At 44.0% G+C, this 15,329-nt stretch overlaps 1 protein-coding gene across 1 annotated transcript; it reads right to left on the minus strand.

Moving 5' to 3' along the window:
* Nucleotides 1-13,308: 13,308 nt before the first annotated feature.
* Nucleotides 13,309-14,742, minus strand: LOC143020951 (uncharacterized). The gene is made up of 2 exons (XM_076177970.1): nucleotides 13,832-14,742; nucleotides 13,309-13,740 (listed from the first exon to the last, which is right to left on the minus strand). The coding sequence occupies exon 1, from the start codon at nucleotides 14,690-14,692 to the stop codon at nucleotides 13,841-13,843; it is 852 nt and encodes a 283-aa protein (XP_076034085.1). The 5' UTR covers nucleotides 14,693-14,742; the 3' UTR covers nucleotides 13,309-13,740; nucleotides 13,832-13,840.
* Nucleotides 14,743-15,329: the final 587 nt, after the last annotated feature.

A 15,329-nucleotide genomic window follows, 5' to 3' on the forward strand; every position in this document is an offset into this window, starting at 1 on the left:
CACATCCCCCACACCCGCCCCCATCCTTGCATCAAAGTATCATCTATACACAGCCATCCTCCACTCACCTTCTCCCTTACTTGCTCAACAGACATTCCCCACATGTCCAAAGCCTCTTACACTCCATCACTATTAATTTGGGGTACTTATATGTGGAGTTAAAAAAGTACTCAGAATGATAAGAGCTATAGTATATGTAATCTAACGTGATCCATTTGGCCTGGTTCGGGGAAACTCGGGGTAACCGACTTTGTTGAAACATCCAGCGATGACTTGCGCAGTGTTATTCTGCACGTTATGTTGTGTTTATATATATATATATATATATATATATATATATATATATATATATATATATATAGAGAGAGAGAGAGAGAGAGAGAGAGAGAGAGAGAGACATTGTGACAGGTTTGAGGAAGGAGAAAGAGAAAGACACGGGATCAGGGCCGAGTTTATTCCTGACCGGTCAGGTTTATATACATACATACATACATATATATATATATATATATATATATATATATATATATATATATATATATATATATATATATATATTTATATATATATATTTATATTTATATATATATATATATATATATATATATATATATATACATATACATATACCAAAGGCTTTTCCCCCTTATAAGGGAGGTAGCCAAAAAACAAAGGCATAAAAACCACTCCCACCCATTCCATTCCTATCACACTCCACTCCCCTCCACCCTCTTCCCTCCCTCTTATCTTGGCACCTCCTGGATGACGGGTCATCCCTGCATCTTGTCCACTGCCCTGGGTCAGAAGCAGTGTTGCAAGACACAGCACATCCACAGCAAGGCCGCTTCATTAAATCGGCGACCCCCCCTCTCCGTCCCCTCATGCAGAAAAGGAGAAGACGGGGAGAAATCCCTTCGGGCTGCGTCAATTTTTTCTCACACATACTCCCTCACCCCCCATCCCCCACCCATTCCACCTCATGCATCACAACATCATCCATATACAACCATTCTCCATTCACCCCTGTCTTCTGTCCTCTCCCGTCCTTCCTCAACAGACATTCCCCTCTTCCCCAAAGCCCCTTTTACCCCATCCATCCATCCATCTCCTCTTAGGTCACCCCCTCATGTTCACTCCTTCCACATTTGCCTTCCATATCTCTTTTACTAATCTTTCTTCACTCATTCTTTCCATGTGTTCAAACCATACCAATACTCGTTCATCAACCCTATCTCCCAACTCCCTTTCCACCCCCGTTCTCCTCCTCACCTCCTCATTTCTCACTCTATCCAGCCTAGTAACCCCTATCTTACTTCTCAGACATCTCATCTCAATCGCATTCAGACTCCTTCTCTCTTCCTCTCTTATGTTTCATGTTTCTGCCCTGGACAATGCTGTCGGCACAATCACTCCTTCATACAATCTCCTCTTACATTTTTGCTTGTTAGATTGTGCACGTTTGACAATTTGTCATGATTAATGTAGTGTGATTACCTCCAAGGTCCTCTCCCAGTTGCATTACAGACAATATATACATATATATATATATATATATATATATATATATATATATATATATATATGTATGTATGTATGTATACACATATATATCTCACCTCTCACCCTCCTCCTGTTAGACTGCTACGATCTGTCAGTTATTGCGCCAGAGGAATCTTCTCCATTGGGTTCTGTCTTCGTATGCGTTTGTTCTCTCAACTTCTTCCATGGTGGTGTCTCTCTTCTCGATGGCCCTCTCTATGTTTGTCCTGCACCTCATTCGCGGTTTTCCTACAGGACTATTTTTCTGGTTCCATTATTTTTACATGCCCATACCATCTTAGCTGTGCTCGTTCAATATAGCCCAACACTGAGTCAAGTTCAAGTGGGTCCAGGATTGGAGATGGTTAAAGAAAATGGAGAAAAGTGGAAGATAAGTCAGTTGTTGTTTGCAGACGACACTGCGCTTGTAGCAGGAACAGAGGAGGGACTGAGGAAGTTAGTGACAGAGATTGGGAGGGTGTGTGAAAGAAGGAAGTTGAAGATAAATGCGGGTAAAAGTAAGGTTATGAGATGTACAAGGGGAGAAAGTGGCAGCAGACTGGAAGTGAGTGTTATGGGAGAGAGACTGAGGAAGTAGGCAGTTTTAGATAACTAGGTGCGAATGTTTCGGGAAAGAGTGGAGGTGGAGGTAGAATGTAGATTGAGAAAAGCAAGTATGGAAGGGAGAGGTGGAAGGAGTGAACATGTGGGGGCGACCAAGGATGAGATGGATAGATGGATGGGGGTACAAGGGGCGTTGGAAAAAAGGGGGAATGTCTGTTGAGGAAGGATGGGAGAGGACAAAAGATAGGGGTGAATGGAGAATTGTTGTGCATGGATGATGCTGTGATAAATGAGGGGGAGTGGGTGGGGGTGGGGGGTGAAGGAGTGTGTGTGAAAAATAAATTGACGCAGCCCGAAGTGATTTCTCCCCGTCTTCCCCATTTCTGTATGAGGGGATGGAGAAGTGGGGTCGCCGATTTAATGAAGCGGCCTTGCTGTAGATGTGCTGTGTCTTGCGACACTGCTTCTGACCCAGGGCAGTGGACGAGATGTAGGGATGACCCGTCATCCAGGAGAAGTCAAGATAAGAGGGAGGGGAGTGGGGGTAGATGGGAGTGGTTTTTGCTTTTTTTCGGCTACCTCTCTTATGAAGAGGAAAAAGTCTTTGGTAAATGTATATATATATATATATTGTTATGCCCTCCGCAAGGATATAAGGAATTATGTCTAGGAGGGGTTCGTACTTTGTGGCCTTGATGTGGTTAAGGCAAATCCAAACGGAAGTTTACATAAATAACTAATTTAATTTATAACAAAAAGTCAACAAAACAAATATAATATCTTTACAACAAAATTAATCAATAGACAATTAATTCCTCAACCTGAACCGAAACCAAGTCATGAGATTACAGTTACGTGGGTACACAACGGGATTAGAGCGAAAGCGATGTGGGAGGGAAGTTACGCCTCGATAGCCAACGAAAATTGTCCGCCTGGAAGCCGGCGGAACGTATTATATATAGTGTTGGCGAGGACGGGAGGAAGGAGAAGGATGAGCCGGACAGAACTAGTTTAAGTCTGTCGGAAGAGTAATGAGTAGAAACGACCACACGTATACAAGCAATTTACAGTACATACATAATTATCCAATAAGTACAGAGTATTATACATATACAGACATTTTAAATACATGGAGGATGGTGGGCCATCACACACATCCCCTAGAACTCATCAACTCAGGAGAACAGATGAGTTGGGAGTTCTAATCAGGACGGCTAAGGGTATCAGCAAGAATATTCTCAGAACCCTTGACATATTTTATGTCGAGGAGGTATTGTTGGAGGAACAAGGACCAACGTAACAGCCTCCTATTACTGTTCTTGTTCCGTTCAAGGAATATTAATGGATTGTGGTCCGTGAATATCCGTAAAGGGATCGAGCTGGGTGGTACGTAGCATTCGAACATCCGCAGGGCAGAGATGATGGACAGTAGCTCCTTCTCGGTGGTCGAATACCGCCTTTGGTGTTGATCTAGTTGAGCCGAGTGGTACGCGACAGGATGCAATATCCTATCATTTTCTTGGAGAAGAACAGCTCCGACGGCTTGATCACTTGCGTCCGTCTGTAGAACGAAGGGGACGTCGAAGTTAGGTGAACACAGAACTGGATCATGTGTGAGGAAGGTTTTTAGGAGCAGGAAAGCGTTCTGACATTCCGGAGTCCAGGAGTAAGGTATGGAGCAGCTTGTCATTCGGTAAGGGGTAAGGCTCCCTCTAAGTTTGGACAGAACTTCCTATAGTATCCGGCCATACCCAAAAAAACGCCTAAGTGCTTTTCGAGTAGCGGGAGCCGGGTAGTCGAGAATGGCCGAGATGTTGGCTCGTTTCGGCCGGACGACGCCTTGTCCCACCTCGTGTCCCAAGTACGTCACTGTAGCTTGGGCGAAGATGGTTTTGGGAAGTTGGACGGTGAGGTTGGCTTCTTCCATTCGGGACATTACGACATCTAGTAGTTGTACATGGTTCTGCCAATTAGGAGAATATATTATTATATCATCTAAATATACAGCTACCCCATCAATGTCCTGTAATAGGCAACTCATGGTACGTTGGAACGTAGCCGTACCCAAACGGCATGACGGTGTATTCATAGAGTCCAAAGGGAGTGATGAATGCAGAGATGGGACGAGCTTGTCGAGCCAAAGGAATTTGGTAATACCCTTTAGTGAGGTCAATTTTAGTAATAAACTTGGACTGTCCCACCTTGTCACTTAAATCGTCGACGCGGGGAAGAGGATAGGCGTCACGGACGGTAACTGCATTCACTCGTCGGTAGTCCGTGCACAGTCGAGTTTGTCCGTTTTCTTTGGGGACTAGGACACACGGAGCAGCCCACGGAGAATTACTTGGAACTGCTAAGCCGTGCTGCACGAGATATTCGACCTCTTTCTTCATTATCATCTTCTTCTGGGGATGTAGTCGGTACGGGTGTTGGTGGCTGGGAGAAGTTCCTGGATACAGTTGAATCTCATGGGACGTCAGGTTACAACGGCCAGGATTATCTCGGAACAAGGATCTGTGACTAGAAATAATTTCAGAAATCTCCTTAGCTTGGTCAGGATTCAAGTGGTTAAGGTACAAAAGTAGGTTGTTCAAGATGTCGCTGTTGTTGCCGACTGTGGGAGGATCGAAATGTGGCAACGTCGGTTCTTGGACCAGTGGACGGTCGGTTGACATAGGTATTTTATTGGTACCGTGATTTAGCGAAAGCAATGGTTTGACTGAACTGTCTAGTGGTATTTTGGCAAGGTATGGCTTGAGCAAGTTAACATGAACAAGTTGAGTAGTTTTGCGTCTGTCAGGGGTTTCTAGTACGTAATTATATTCTGACATCTTTTTCTGAACTTTATAAGGACCATGGTATTTAGCTTGAAGAGGTTGTCCAGAGATGGGAATGTACGCAAGAGCCATATCTCCTTCCTTGAATTCTCTCTTACGAGATTTCTGATCAAAATTAACCTTCATTTTACTCTGTGCATGCTCAAGGTTCTTCAGGGCAAAGGAATGAATTCTGGCTAGGTTATCCTTAAGGGAAACAATATACTGGTCAACAGACTGTAAAGGTGAGGTAGAAGAAGATATGATATGGTCCTTGATTACCTTGAGGGGTCCCCTTACCTTCCTTCCATATAACAATTCAAAGGGAGAAACACCCAGAGCTTCGGATGGTGTTTCACGGAGCGTAAATAGGAGGAAAGGCAATCCCTCATCCCAGTCACGGTCTTCCTCGTAACAGAACTTACGTAGCATATTCTTTAACGTTTGATGACATCGTTCTAGAACTCCCTGACTGGCGGGGTGGTACGCTGTAGACAGAGACTGTTTAACATTTAGTTCCTTGAGAACTTGGGTAAAGAGTTTGCTAGTGAAATTGGAACCTCTATCTGACTATTTCCTGAGGAATACCAAAAGAAGTAAACATGTGAGTTAAACACTTAATTACACTCTTAGCAGAAATATTCTTTAAAGGAAAAGCTTCAGGGTACCTGGTAGTGGGACAAAGAACTGTTAAATTGTACTGGTAACCCTTCTTGGTCTTGGGCAACGGGCCTACTATGTCAATCACTAATTTCTGAAAAGGTTCACTAGGTACTTTAATGGGTTGAAGGGGATATGGAGGAATAGACTCGTTTGACTTGCCTACTAGTTGGCAAGTGTGGCAACATTTAACGAATCTACTTACCTCTGTTTTCATACCAGGCCAAAAGAATTCTGACAAGAGTCGTAAATAATTTTTCTTAATACCTAAGTGTCCTGAGTGTCCTGTATGAGCAATCTTTATTACCCGAGTCCTCAAGTTAACAGGTAGAACAATTTGGTGACACTCTGCCCAGGTATCATCATCAGAAAGGTGACGAGGTTTATACAATCTCATAAGTATCCCTTCGTGCAAATAAAAGGAGGGAGTATGTAGGATATCCTCCTTGGGAATAGCTCTGTTAAACAAGGGAGCTAAGGAAGGGTCGTTCTGTTGAGCCTCTTTGATGCTCAGCTCAGAGGGTAGAGTAAGCAGGGTGGTTGGGGTGGTTGGAGAGGTAAGAGTTGGTTGGTTAACTTTTGCTTGGGATCGTGTAATAACACAGGTTGGAAATAGGATGGGTTGGGTTTGCTCTATGGTAGAAGTTGGGTTATATGGTAGAGGAGAAGTAGAAACAATTAAAGGAGGATGGACTAGTTCTCCTGCTAGATCGTTACCTAGTATAAAATCTGCTTCAGGGACAGGTAGGGTTGCCGTTTCACTTACTCCTACGGAGACAGTATCCTTGATGAGTCCACAGTTCAGGTGCACCTTTGCCAGAGGTACTGAGAAGGGGTTGTGGAAGTCCTGCAAGTATACATGTTCTCCTGTATAATTACGTTGGACTCCCGGCAGCGCTGACTGAAGTAGCAATGACTGTGCTGCTTCTGTGTCCCGTACTATTCGGAGGTGGTGTTCTACGTGGTCTGGACCAAGCGATACTGTTCCCGTTGAACGGAAAGGCTGAAAAGGATATACAGAATTGGCAGTAGAATGGTTAAAGGAAGCTACTGATTTTATATTCTTTTGAGCTACTTTATATTTTGGGTCTGGGCAATTTTTAAGTATGTGTCCTGGTTTCTTACAGAAGAAACAAACAGGGAAACTAGAGTTATCAATTTTCCCCTCTTTACTACCACTAGTTAGTTTTACATGAGATTGTTGGCGGTTACTGTCCTTTCCGACATTTTTGTGAATCAATGAGAGGGTATCAATTTGGCTGCTTTCATAAGGTCAAATTCCTCCCTGTCAACAATGTTAATTTTTAAGTAGTGAGGAATTTTACGCACGAATTCTTCTAACGCGATCAAGTTTACTACTTTCTCAAGATTATCGGCTGATGCTGATTTAATCCACTTTCTTAATGCTCGGAGTTTCTCTGACGCGAATTCCATATATATCTGATAGTTAAGTTTGTTAGAATTTCGAAAGGCTTGTCGATAACCTTCGGTGAAAATTTCATAAGCGGAAAGAATTGTCTGTTTGACCGTTTCGTAGTCAGTGTTATTTTCCAGATTGTTACATACTTGTAACCCTTTAGGTGACAGCTTTGGCTTAATGAGCCATATCCAGTCTGCTTGGGGAATTGCAAAATGTTTACTTGCTTCCTCAAATTCTCGAAAAAATAAGGTTGGATTCTTGTCTGAGAAGGAGGGAATATGTTTGGTGTACTGTAAGAGATCTAACTTTCTTGAATTTGAAACCACTTGTTGACTTGGGGTCGATAGTTAGAACCTTTTTAGTTCGAGTTCGTGCTGTCTTTGAAACTGTTTTTGGTCTTTATCATGCTGTCTTTGCTCTCTTTCACGCTGCACTTCGAGTTTCTTAATTTGAATTTCATGCTTCATCATCCTTTCAAGTATCTGATATTCTAGTTGGTCTTATTGAATCTCCTTCGTGGGACTACTGTCTAATTTGGCTGCAACTGTTTGTTCTAAAAGTTCAAATTCTCTGCCTTCGTCTTCCGTTTTCTTTAACTGATCTATATGACTCGATATTACTTGGATTAATTCAGTTCTACTAATGTTCGCTGGATAAGTTAAGTCCCATCTTGTTGCTATTTCTTTCAGACATTCTTTATTTGGGTTCTGAATTATCAGTTCTTCCACCGAGGGGTTCTCAACAAAGTTTTCGATATTCAGTTCTGACATCGCGAAATTTTTACTCGCTAACAGTTGCTACTAAGCAAGGTACTGCGCGTGGTTCGCTAACATATACCGGACAAGAAATACAAATAGAATTATAATACTCGACTCCCACGAATATCATAAATCTTTAGGACAGAATACATTAACCAAAACTACATGCCGTAAGTAGGATAGAATTATCGTTGCCACACGTATCCTAAACGGATCGTACTTCAGTACTCTTACGAAATTTACAGCTGAAAGAGTTTAACGTGGTCATGTGCAATGGCGTATTTACGATTAACTGACTGATCACTCTTGGACCAATTATTACTTTACTTGAGTACTGAGTTACAAGTTTACCGAACAGATGGACAATTTCGATGGTTGTGGGAATGCAAGTGTAACTTATGTATTACGTTCCGCTCGTATATCTCACACCTTCATAGTTTTTGTTCGGGTAAGAGGATTCCGACGGGCCCCCATTCCATGTTATGCCTTCCGCAAGGATATAAGGAATTATGTCTAGGAGGGGTTCGCACGTTGTGGCCTTAATGTGGTTAAGGCAAATCCAAAAGGAAGTTTACAAAAATAACTAATTTAATTTATAACAAAAAGTCAACAAAACAAATATAATATCTTTACAACAACAAAATTAATCAATAGACAATTAATTCCTCAACCTGAACCGAAACCAAGTCATGGGATTACAGTTACGTGGGAACACAACGGGATTAGAGCGAAAGCGATGTGGGAGGGTAGTTACGCCTCGATAGCCAACGAAAATTGTCCGCCTGGAACAGCGGCGGCGCCAGGAATTTTTAGTTAGGGAGGCTAAGGGGGGGCTGAACAATTTTTTGGGGGGGCTAATAGTAATATGATAATACACATATATTATCCTCACTTCAGAAAGGGAGGGGGTTAATGGTAGGGCTAGCACTGATGGCTGACAAATCTCTAGCCCTGGCAATTAAAAATTCCACTTTATAAAATTATTTCAATGAGTGTTTTAAATTTTCAATTTGCTCATTTCAGTTGGGGGGGCTAATGCCTCCCCAAGACCCCCACTGGCGCCACCACTGGCCCTGGAAGCTGGCGGAACGTATTATATATAGTGTTGGCGAGGACGGGAGGAAGGAGAAAGATGAACCGGACAGAACTAGTTTAAGTCTGTCGGACGAGTAATGAGTAGAAACGACAACACGTATACAAGCAATTTACAGTACATACATAATTATCCAATAAGTACAGAGTATGATACATATACAGACATTTTAAATACATGGAGTATGGTGGGCCATCACAATATATATATATATATATATATATATATATATATATATATATATATATATATATATATTATATATATATATATATATATATATATATATATATATATATATATATATATATATATATATACACACACACACAGCATATTAGAAGGAAAGTCCAGGCCAACTACCTAAATGAATCTAGTGTTTGATAAGTGGGGACGGAAAAGCATCTCACAAATATAATTGGTAATCTATATATACAGGCCAATTAAAGTTAGGAATGAAATAATCCCTGCAGTATGCGTCAGTTGTGTTAATCGCACCAATTCACCTTTGACCTGTGAGTTGTCTGAGAATTGTACGGGTCATCGGGGTCAAGGCAAGTAGATCCCAGCCTCTGTCACTAGTATAGCGGCTGAGTTATTTAATCAAGATGACATATTTGATTAATTTATTGCTGGCTTATTAATATTAGACCGTGACCGTGCAGCGGCGGCGCCAGGAATTTTTAGTTGGGGAGGCTAAGGGGGGACTGAGCAAATTTTTGGGGGGCTAATAGTAATATGATAATACACATATATTATCCTCATTTCAGAAGGGGAGGGGGTTAATGGTAGGGCTAGCACTGATGGCTGACAAATCTTTAGCCCTGGCAATTAAAAATTCCACTTAATAAAATTATTTCAATGAGTGTTTTAAATGTTCAATTTGCTCATTTCAGTTGGGGGGGCTAATGGGGGGGCTGGCCACTTTTTGGGGGGCTAAAGCCCCCCTAAGCCCCCTCCCCTGGCGCCGCCACTGTGACCGTGGCAGATGAACTGCTCCGATCTGAGGACAAGAAGCTACGACGCCGACAAGGAGAGTGAGTGAGGAGGAGCGGTCGTTTCGCTGGGGGAAACTTTTGGGTACCGTCAACTTTATTTCTCAGTCTCACACAATGTTGTTTACGGCATACGTGCGTTTGTTCTGGATACCACTAAGTGATCTGCATTCTGCCGATGGAAAAGCCCAGTCCAGCAGAAGGGTTAATGATAATTCATGGCTGAATCATGTGACTGACTGGTCGGGTGATCTCACTCAGCCAAGCGGTAGCCTCCCCCTCAGTATCGTGTCGTATATATCACTCTGCCCATCATTAGTTGGCTTCATTGATCTAAGGCAGTGGTTCTTATCCTGGAGTCCCTGTACCCCAAAGAGGCACGAAATCTCAATCTTGGGGGGTACGAGACATGATAGCCAGTGCATGGTACTGTATATTTACAATGAGAAAGCAAAGAAAGGTTTGTATCACTAACCCTTTTCATATTTTTGCATTGTATTTTTATTGGATGGGGTTACGAGAATTTTTTTCCTCTGAATTATCAAGGGGTACGGGCGTTGAAAAGGTTTAAGAACCACTGATCTAAGCTAAGGGAAACCGCCCTCACTCCATTTGGAGGGGTCGCAGCCGCAGCGGGGGGCAGCTGTGGGTCGCGCATGGGGAGAGCATCGATACCCACACACTCGCCTTCTCCTCCTCTTCCTCTTCGTCCTCGTCCTCCTACTCTTCTTTCTGCACCAAACCCACGCAGAGGCAGGGATCCCCCGCTCCTTGTTCGCCCCGAAGGCTTACTGTGTTCTTCCTGCCATTCGCCCATGTGTATGTTCTCCAATCTCCATAATGACATTCACTTTCGTTTGAACGTTTGCGATGCACAACTAGCCATTATATGTTGCTGCCAGCGGCAGAAGGACCTCCCACTAAGGGCTTCCTTCCTCCCCTGCTCACGTCTGCAGAAAATCTCTCTGGTTCATTAGTGTCTCATGGTGTGCGAGAGTAGACTGAAGATGACGTTAGGGCAAACCAGTATTCTGATGGCGGGAAAGTCAATGGCCGGATTCGATTCTGCGAGCAGTCTGGCGAGACGACAATCACGAAATTAAAGTGGAACAGACCAACCTGTTGTTCGTGTGGAGAGAGAGATCATTTTAAAGGGCATTTGAGTAGACAGACCCCTAACATCCACATGCAGTCGTCAGCTAGTCTTTCAGATCACCTGAAACTCAGTGACGGACCAACAAATTGTGACGTTTGTACTACATTTCTATCACTTGACATTGAATTTTATCTGTTACCCTGTTCAGTTACTTGAATAGAATTGGAATCCGACGAAAAGAAAATGCAAATCCACATATAATCAGACTTATTTCAGTCATATATTTCAACTTCTACTGCACTTCAATGATAAAACTTTCTTGGGAACGAGTAATTCCATGTTACAGGTAAATTCATTAGCATAATCGTACACATTCTTAAGGATTCCCTTTTTTCTCGAACTTACGATTCCTGCAGGGTTCTGCTGAAGGCTTATTTACAAAACTACCTTACGATATCCTTTAATTTTCTTACTTGATACCATCCAGGTAAATAATATATTTGGTAACTAATTTATATTTCTCACCAGGGAATGATCTGCTTAAATATAATCCAATCTGTTTTCAAAGCCTTTCTAGGTGTTTAGTGGAATTCATTTGCTCTGGTCTTTATTTCCCTCTCACTGACAATGAACCTCCTTGCAAGGAAATCCTTTGCTGACCCCTTCACACCTGGATGGGTGATACTTGCAAGTGGTGGCCGTACGAGATAGACGTCAAAGAGGATCACCTCCCTCCTTGCACTTCTCCAAAATCCGTCAACACCCTCACGTCCTTTTGAAGGCGCAACCCCTGTGGGCTGACAATGGGACAAAAATCTATCAGTTTCAACTGTATATAATCCACCTTCTCACGTAAGGAGAACTGACAGGCATCGACTGCTCCCCTCCTCCTTATTCTATAAATCGGTGCCATAGAAATTGCCCCACCTACATTATTACAATCCAGACAAGAATCCAAATTCTGTTCTCAGGGAGATCTATGGGAGACCCTAGGACCATTTCCATCCGCTGTGGCGCTCCAGGAATCCAGTCTGGGAAACTCAAGACAACAATCTTTACCATTAGTACCTGGGCACCAGAATCTTTGCTTGTTTCTTTGTTCCGTAGAAAAGACTATGGTGTTGAATGTACACTTTGGAGTAAACACATCTCTCAAAAACTAGCTATGAGTCAGCCAAATATTTCAGAAAAGACTGTTGTGGATGTATATAGTTTTTTTGTGAGGTATGTTTCAATTATTTTGTACAGAATCCAGTAGAACTTGGAGGTCCTGACACTTGTTGGAATAGATTAATTATACTTTTCACACTGCCAGTATGGGTTTTTGGTTTGGTTGACACAAGCGCCACTTCTGCCATAGAATACATGGAAACAGTGAGAATGGTTGTGTATGGATGATGCTGTGATAAATGAGGGGGAGTGGGTGGGGGATGGGGGGTGGAGTGAGTATGTGTGAAAAATAAATTGACGCAGCCCGAAGTGATTTCTCCCCGTCTTCCCCATTTCTGCATGAGTGGACGGAGAGGTGGGGTCGCCGATTTAATGAAGCGGCCTTGTTGTAGATGTGCTGTGTCTTGCGACACTGCTTCTGGCCCAGGGCAGTAGACAAGATGCAGGGATGACCCGTCATCCAGGTGCCAAGATAAGAGGGAGGGAAGTGGGGGTGGATGGGAGTGGAGTATGTGAGGGATGGAATGGGTGGATTTTTTTTTTTATTTTTTTTTATTTTTTTGCTACCTCTCTTGTAAGGGGGAAAAGCCTTTGGTATATGTATGTATAAAATGGACTGACGTCCTTAACAACATTTAATTTGATGAACTTTTCTATGCAAATATACAAATAGATTTGATTGGTTATATTATTTTTATGTAGAATTAAGACCATAATTTCTTTCAAATGTAGAATTCAGGCTCCGATAAGCCCTGAAGTTCGAATTTTACATTTGATCCAATACATGTGACATGACAACGAGTCACGTGGCACTGACGTATTTGCAGAAATGCGTATATGAAATGTGCGCACAACTACACACTTCAATCATATGATATAATTACAGGAGTTTGTCGACTACCTCCAGAGTGGATAGCAATTCTGCTGTAATTTTGTCTTGTGGATGGGAATCACGTAGATGTTTGTTGAATTCTTTATTGGTTGCAGGGTCTTCAATGGGGTGGTAAACTGGGTTGGTCGAATACTACTTGACGTAGATATTTTAGCAATGTTAAGGGGCGGCACAACACACACACACACACACACACACACACACACACACACACACTTCAGCGAATGGACGGCTTGGATGACGTTCTGAAGAAAACTGAAGTCTGTGGATCCCAACGCAAAGAGAAGTGCCTAGTGTTTTTTTTATTTTAGATTTATTGATTTACAAGAAATACATCTTGTTTGGGTCTCTACCCATATTCCTAGAAGACATACAAGTATGCCTTTTACAATAAATTACATGTACATTTGATTAAATATGACAATATTTGTTGCGCTGTACGGTCCTGGTCGCGTCCCCTCCGGTCCAGCCGACGTAGTTCCTGCACCCGTCGCGTCCTATCCGGTCCAGTCTAAGGCATCATGCGCAGTTACCTAAGTGAGAAAGGAGAAGATGTTAATCCTTTGGCTTGAATTTTTGTGGTGAGCTATAATTCAATATTTCAAGTGAGTGCAGTTAAGAACCCATCCGTATCCTCTGGGGCTGGCACTTGAAGGAGACTTCCCAGCCGACGTGGTTGGTATCTTTTGCACTCGTCGCGTCTCATCCGGTCGGTTCAGGGCATCCTGCGCAGTTACCTGAGTGAAGAAAAGAAAGCATTAGTCTTTGGCTTAAGTTGAAATGTGTCATAAGTCAAAAAATCAGCAAGAGAGTACAGTCGAACAGAACCCATCCGTATCATCTGGGGGGCGGCACTTGAAGGAGGCGTCCCAGCCGATACGAGTTAAGGGACATCGTCAGTCGACGGATGAGTCCCCCAGCCGAGGTCCTGGGGCCCGCACGTAGAAATCTGGTCGCCGGGCAAAGGGCCACATAATGATCTAGCCCGTTTGCGCCGGCCTCTCCACAGTGGATGCAGGCCTCCGGCTGTCCCGTCACCTCCGAGAAGCATCGATACCCGAGACGGAGTCGATGAAGGGTGACTTCCTCTATCCTGGAGAGACGGACTCCAGGGGTCAGTCGCTCATACGCTGTGGCAACTTGATACCAGCGTGCTGACGGCCTCTGGGCTGTTAGGTTCCTATGGCTTTGTAGTTCCCTCTTGGCCATCGTTCTCGTTGCAATGGCCAAGATCTCAGTTCGGCTCGGGAGGACACCGATTCCGCCTTCCATGTCCCCTGTGGCCGCTCTTCTGGCCACCCTGTCTGCCGCTTCATTTCCCTGGATGCCGATGTGTCCCGGCACCCAGTTGAGGACGACTGATCTCCCTTGCTGACGGAGGGCCTTGAGCTGAAACAACAGTGAGGTCATTAGTTTTTTCTGGTCATTATGATAATTTTTTGATATTAACTGCAACAGAGCTAAACTATCTGTGTGCACAACTACATTACGTTGGTGGGTGTTGAGAGCATGGGTCAATGCTAGACCCACTGCAACACCCTCTGCTTGCGTCGAGCAGCGAGTGCCCAACACCCTTACTCCCTGTTCCTCGTCCTTCGTGACAAACGCTGCACCTGCCACGTTGTGTACGGGATCCACGGAGCCGTCTGTGAAATAGACGACGCAGTTTTCCTGGGCCACAGATCTCATTGTGGCCTCCGCATCCGCCCGCAGGCGCGGGAGCGGCGTACCGCGTCGTGACGCCATCACACTGATTTTGGCCGGTGGATTCTCCCAGGGGGGAGACTGCACATAACCTTCCACCGGCACATCCCTCCTCTTCTGAAGGATAAGGTCATGCAGGTGAAGGTCCCTTATGTGGTGTGCAACCCTCGCTGACCACCTCTTCTGCGGGAAGAGATCCGGATCTTGCTGGAGGGCGCTGATTAGCCTTCGCCGCAGGAACGAGTCATGTTCTCTCTGAATGACTCTTATGGCGAAGGCTACCACCAATCCTGAGATCCTCGCACTGATAGGCACCAGTCCCGCCTCTTGCTGCATATTGGCGACCAGAGTCCAGCGCGGCGCGCCCAATATTACGCGCAGCGCCTGGTTCTGTACTGTCTCCAAGTCAGCCAACCGTGTTGCGGATAGACCAGCCAGAGCACTGCTGGCATAGTCTATCACCGGTCGAATTGCGCTGACGTAGAATGTCCGGAGGACAGCGCAGTTGGCACCTGCCTCTCTGGTCGCCAAGGACTTTAAAACGTTAATCCGGCTGAGGACCCTTCCCCGGATGTATGCCACTTCAGTCCGGAAGGACAGTCTGGAGTCGAGCCAGACACCT

The sequence above is a fragment of the Oratosquilla oratoria genome, chromosome 41, assembly GCF_046742065.1.
Source record: "Oratosquilla oratoria isolate Oo_2021 chromosome 41, ASM4674206v1, whole genome shotgun sequence".
Classification (NCBI taxonomy): domain Eukaryota; kingdom Metazoa; phylum Arthropoda; class Malacostraca; order Stomatopoda; family Squillidae; genus Oratosquilla; species Oratosquilla oratoria.

Excerpts from the sequence above, each read along its gene's own strand:
- LOC143020951 (XM_076177970.1), bottom strand. The coding sequence starts at position 14,692 with ATGAGATCTGTGGCCCAGGAAAACTGCGTCGTCTATTTCACAGACGGC.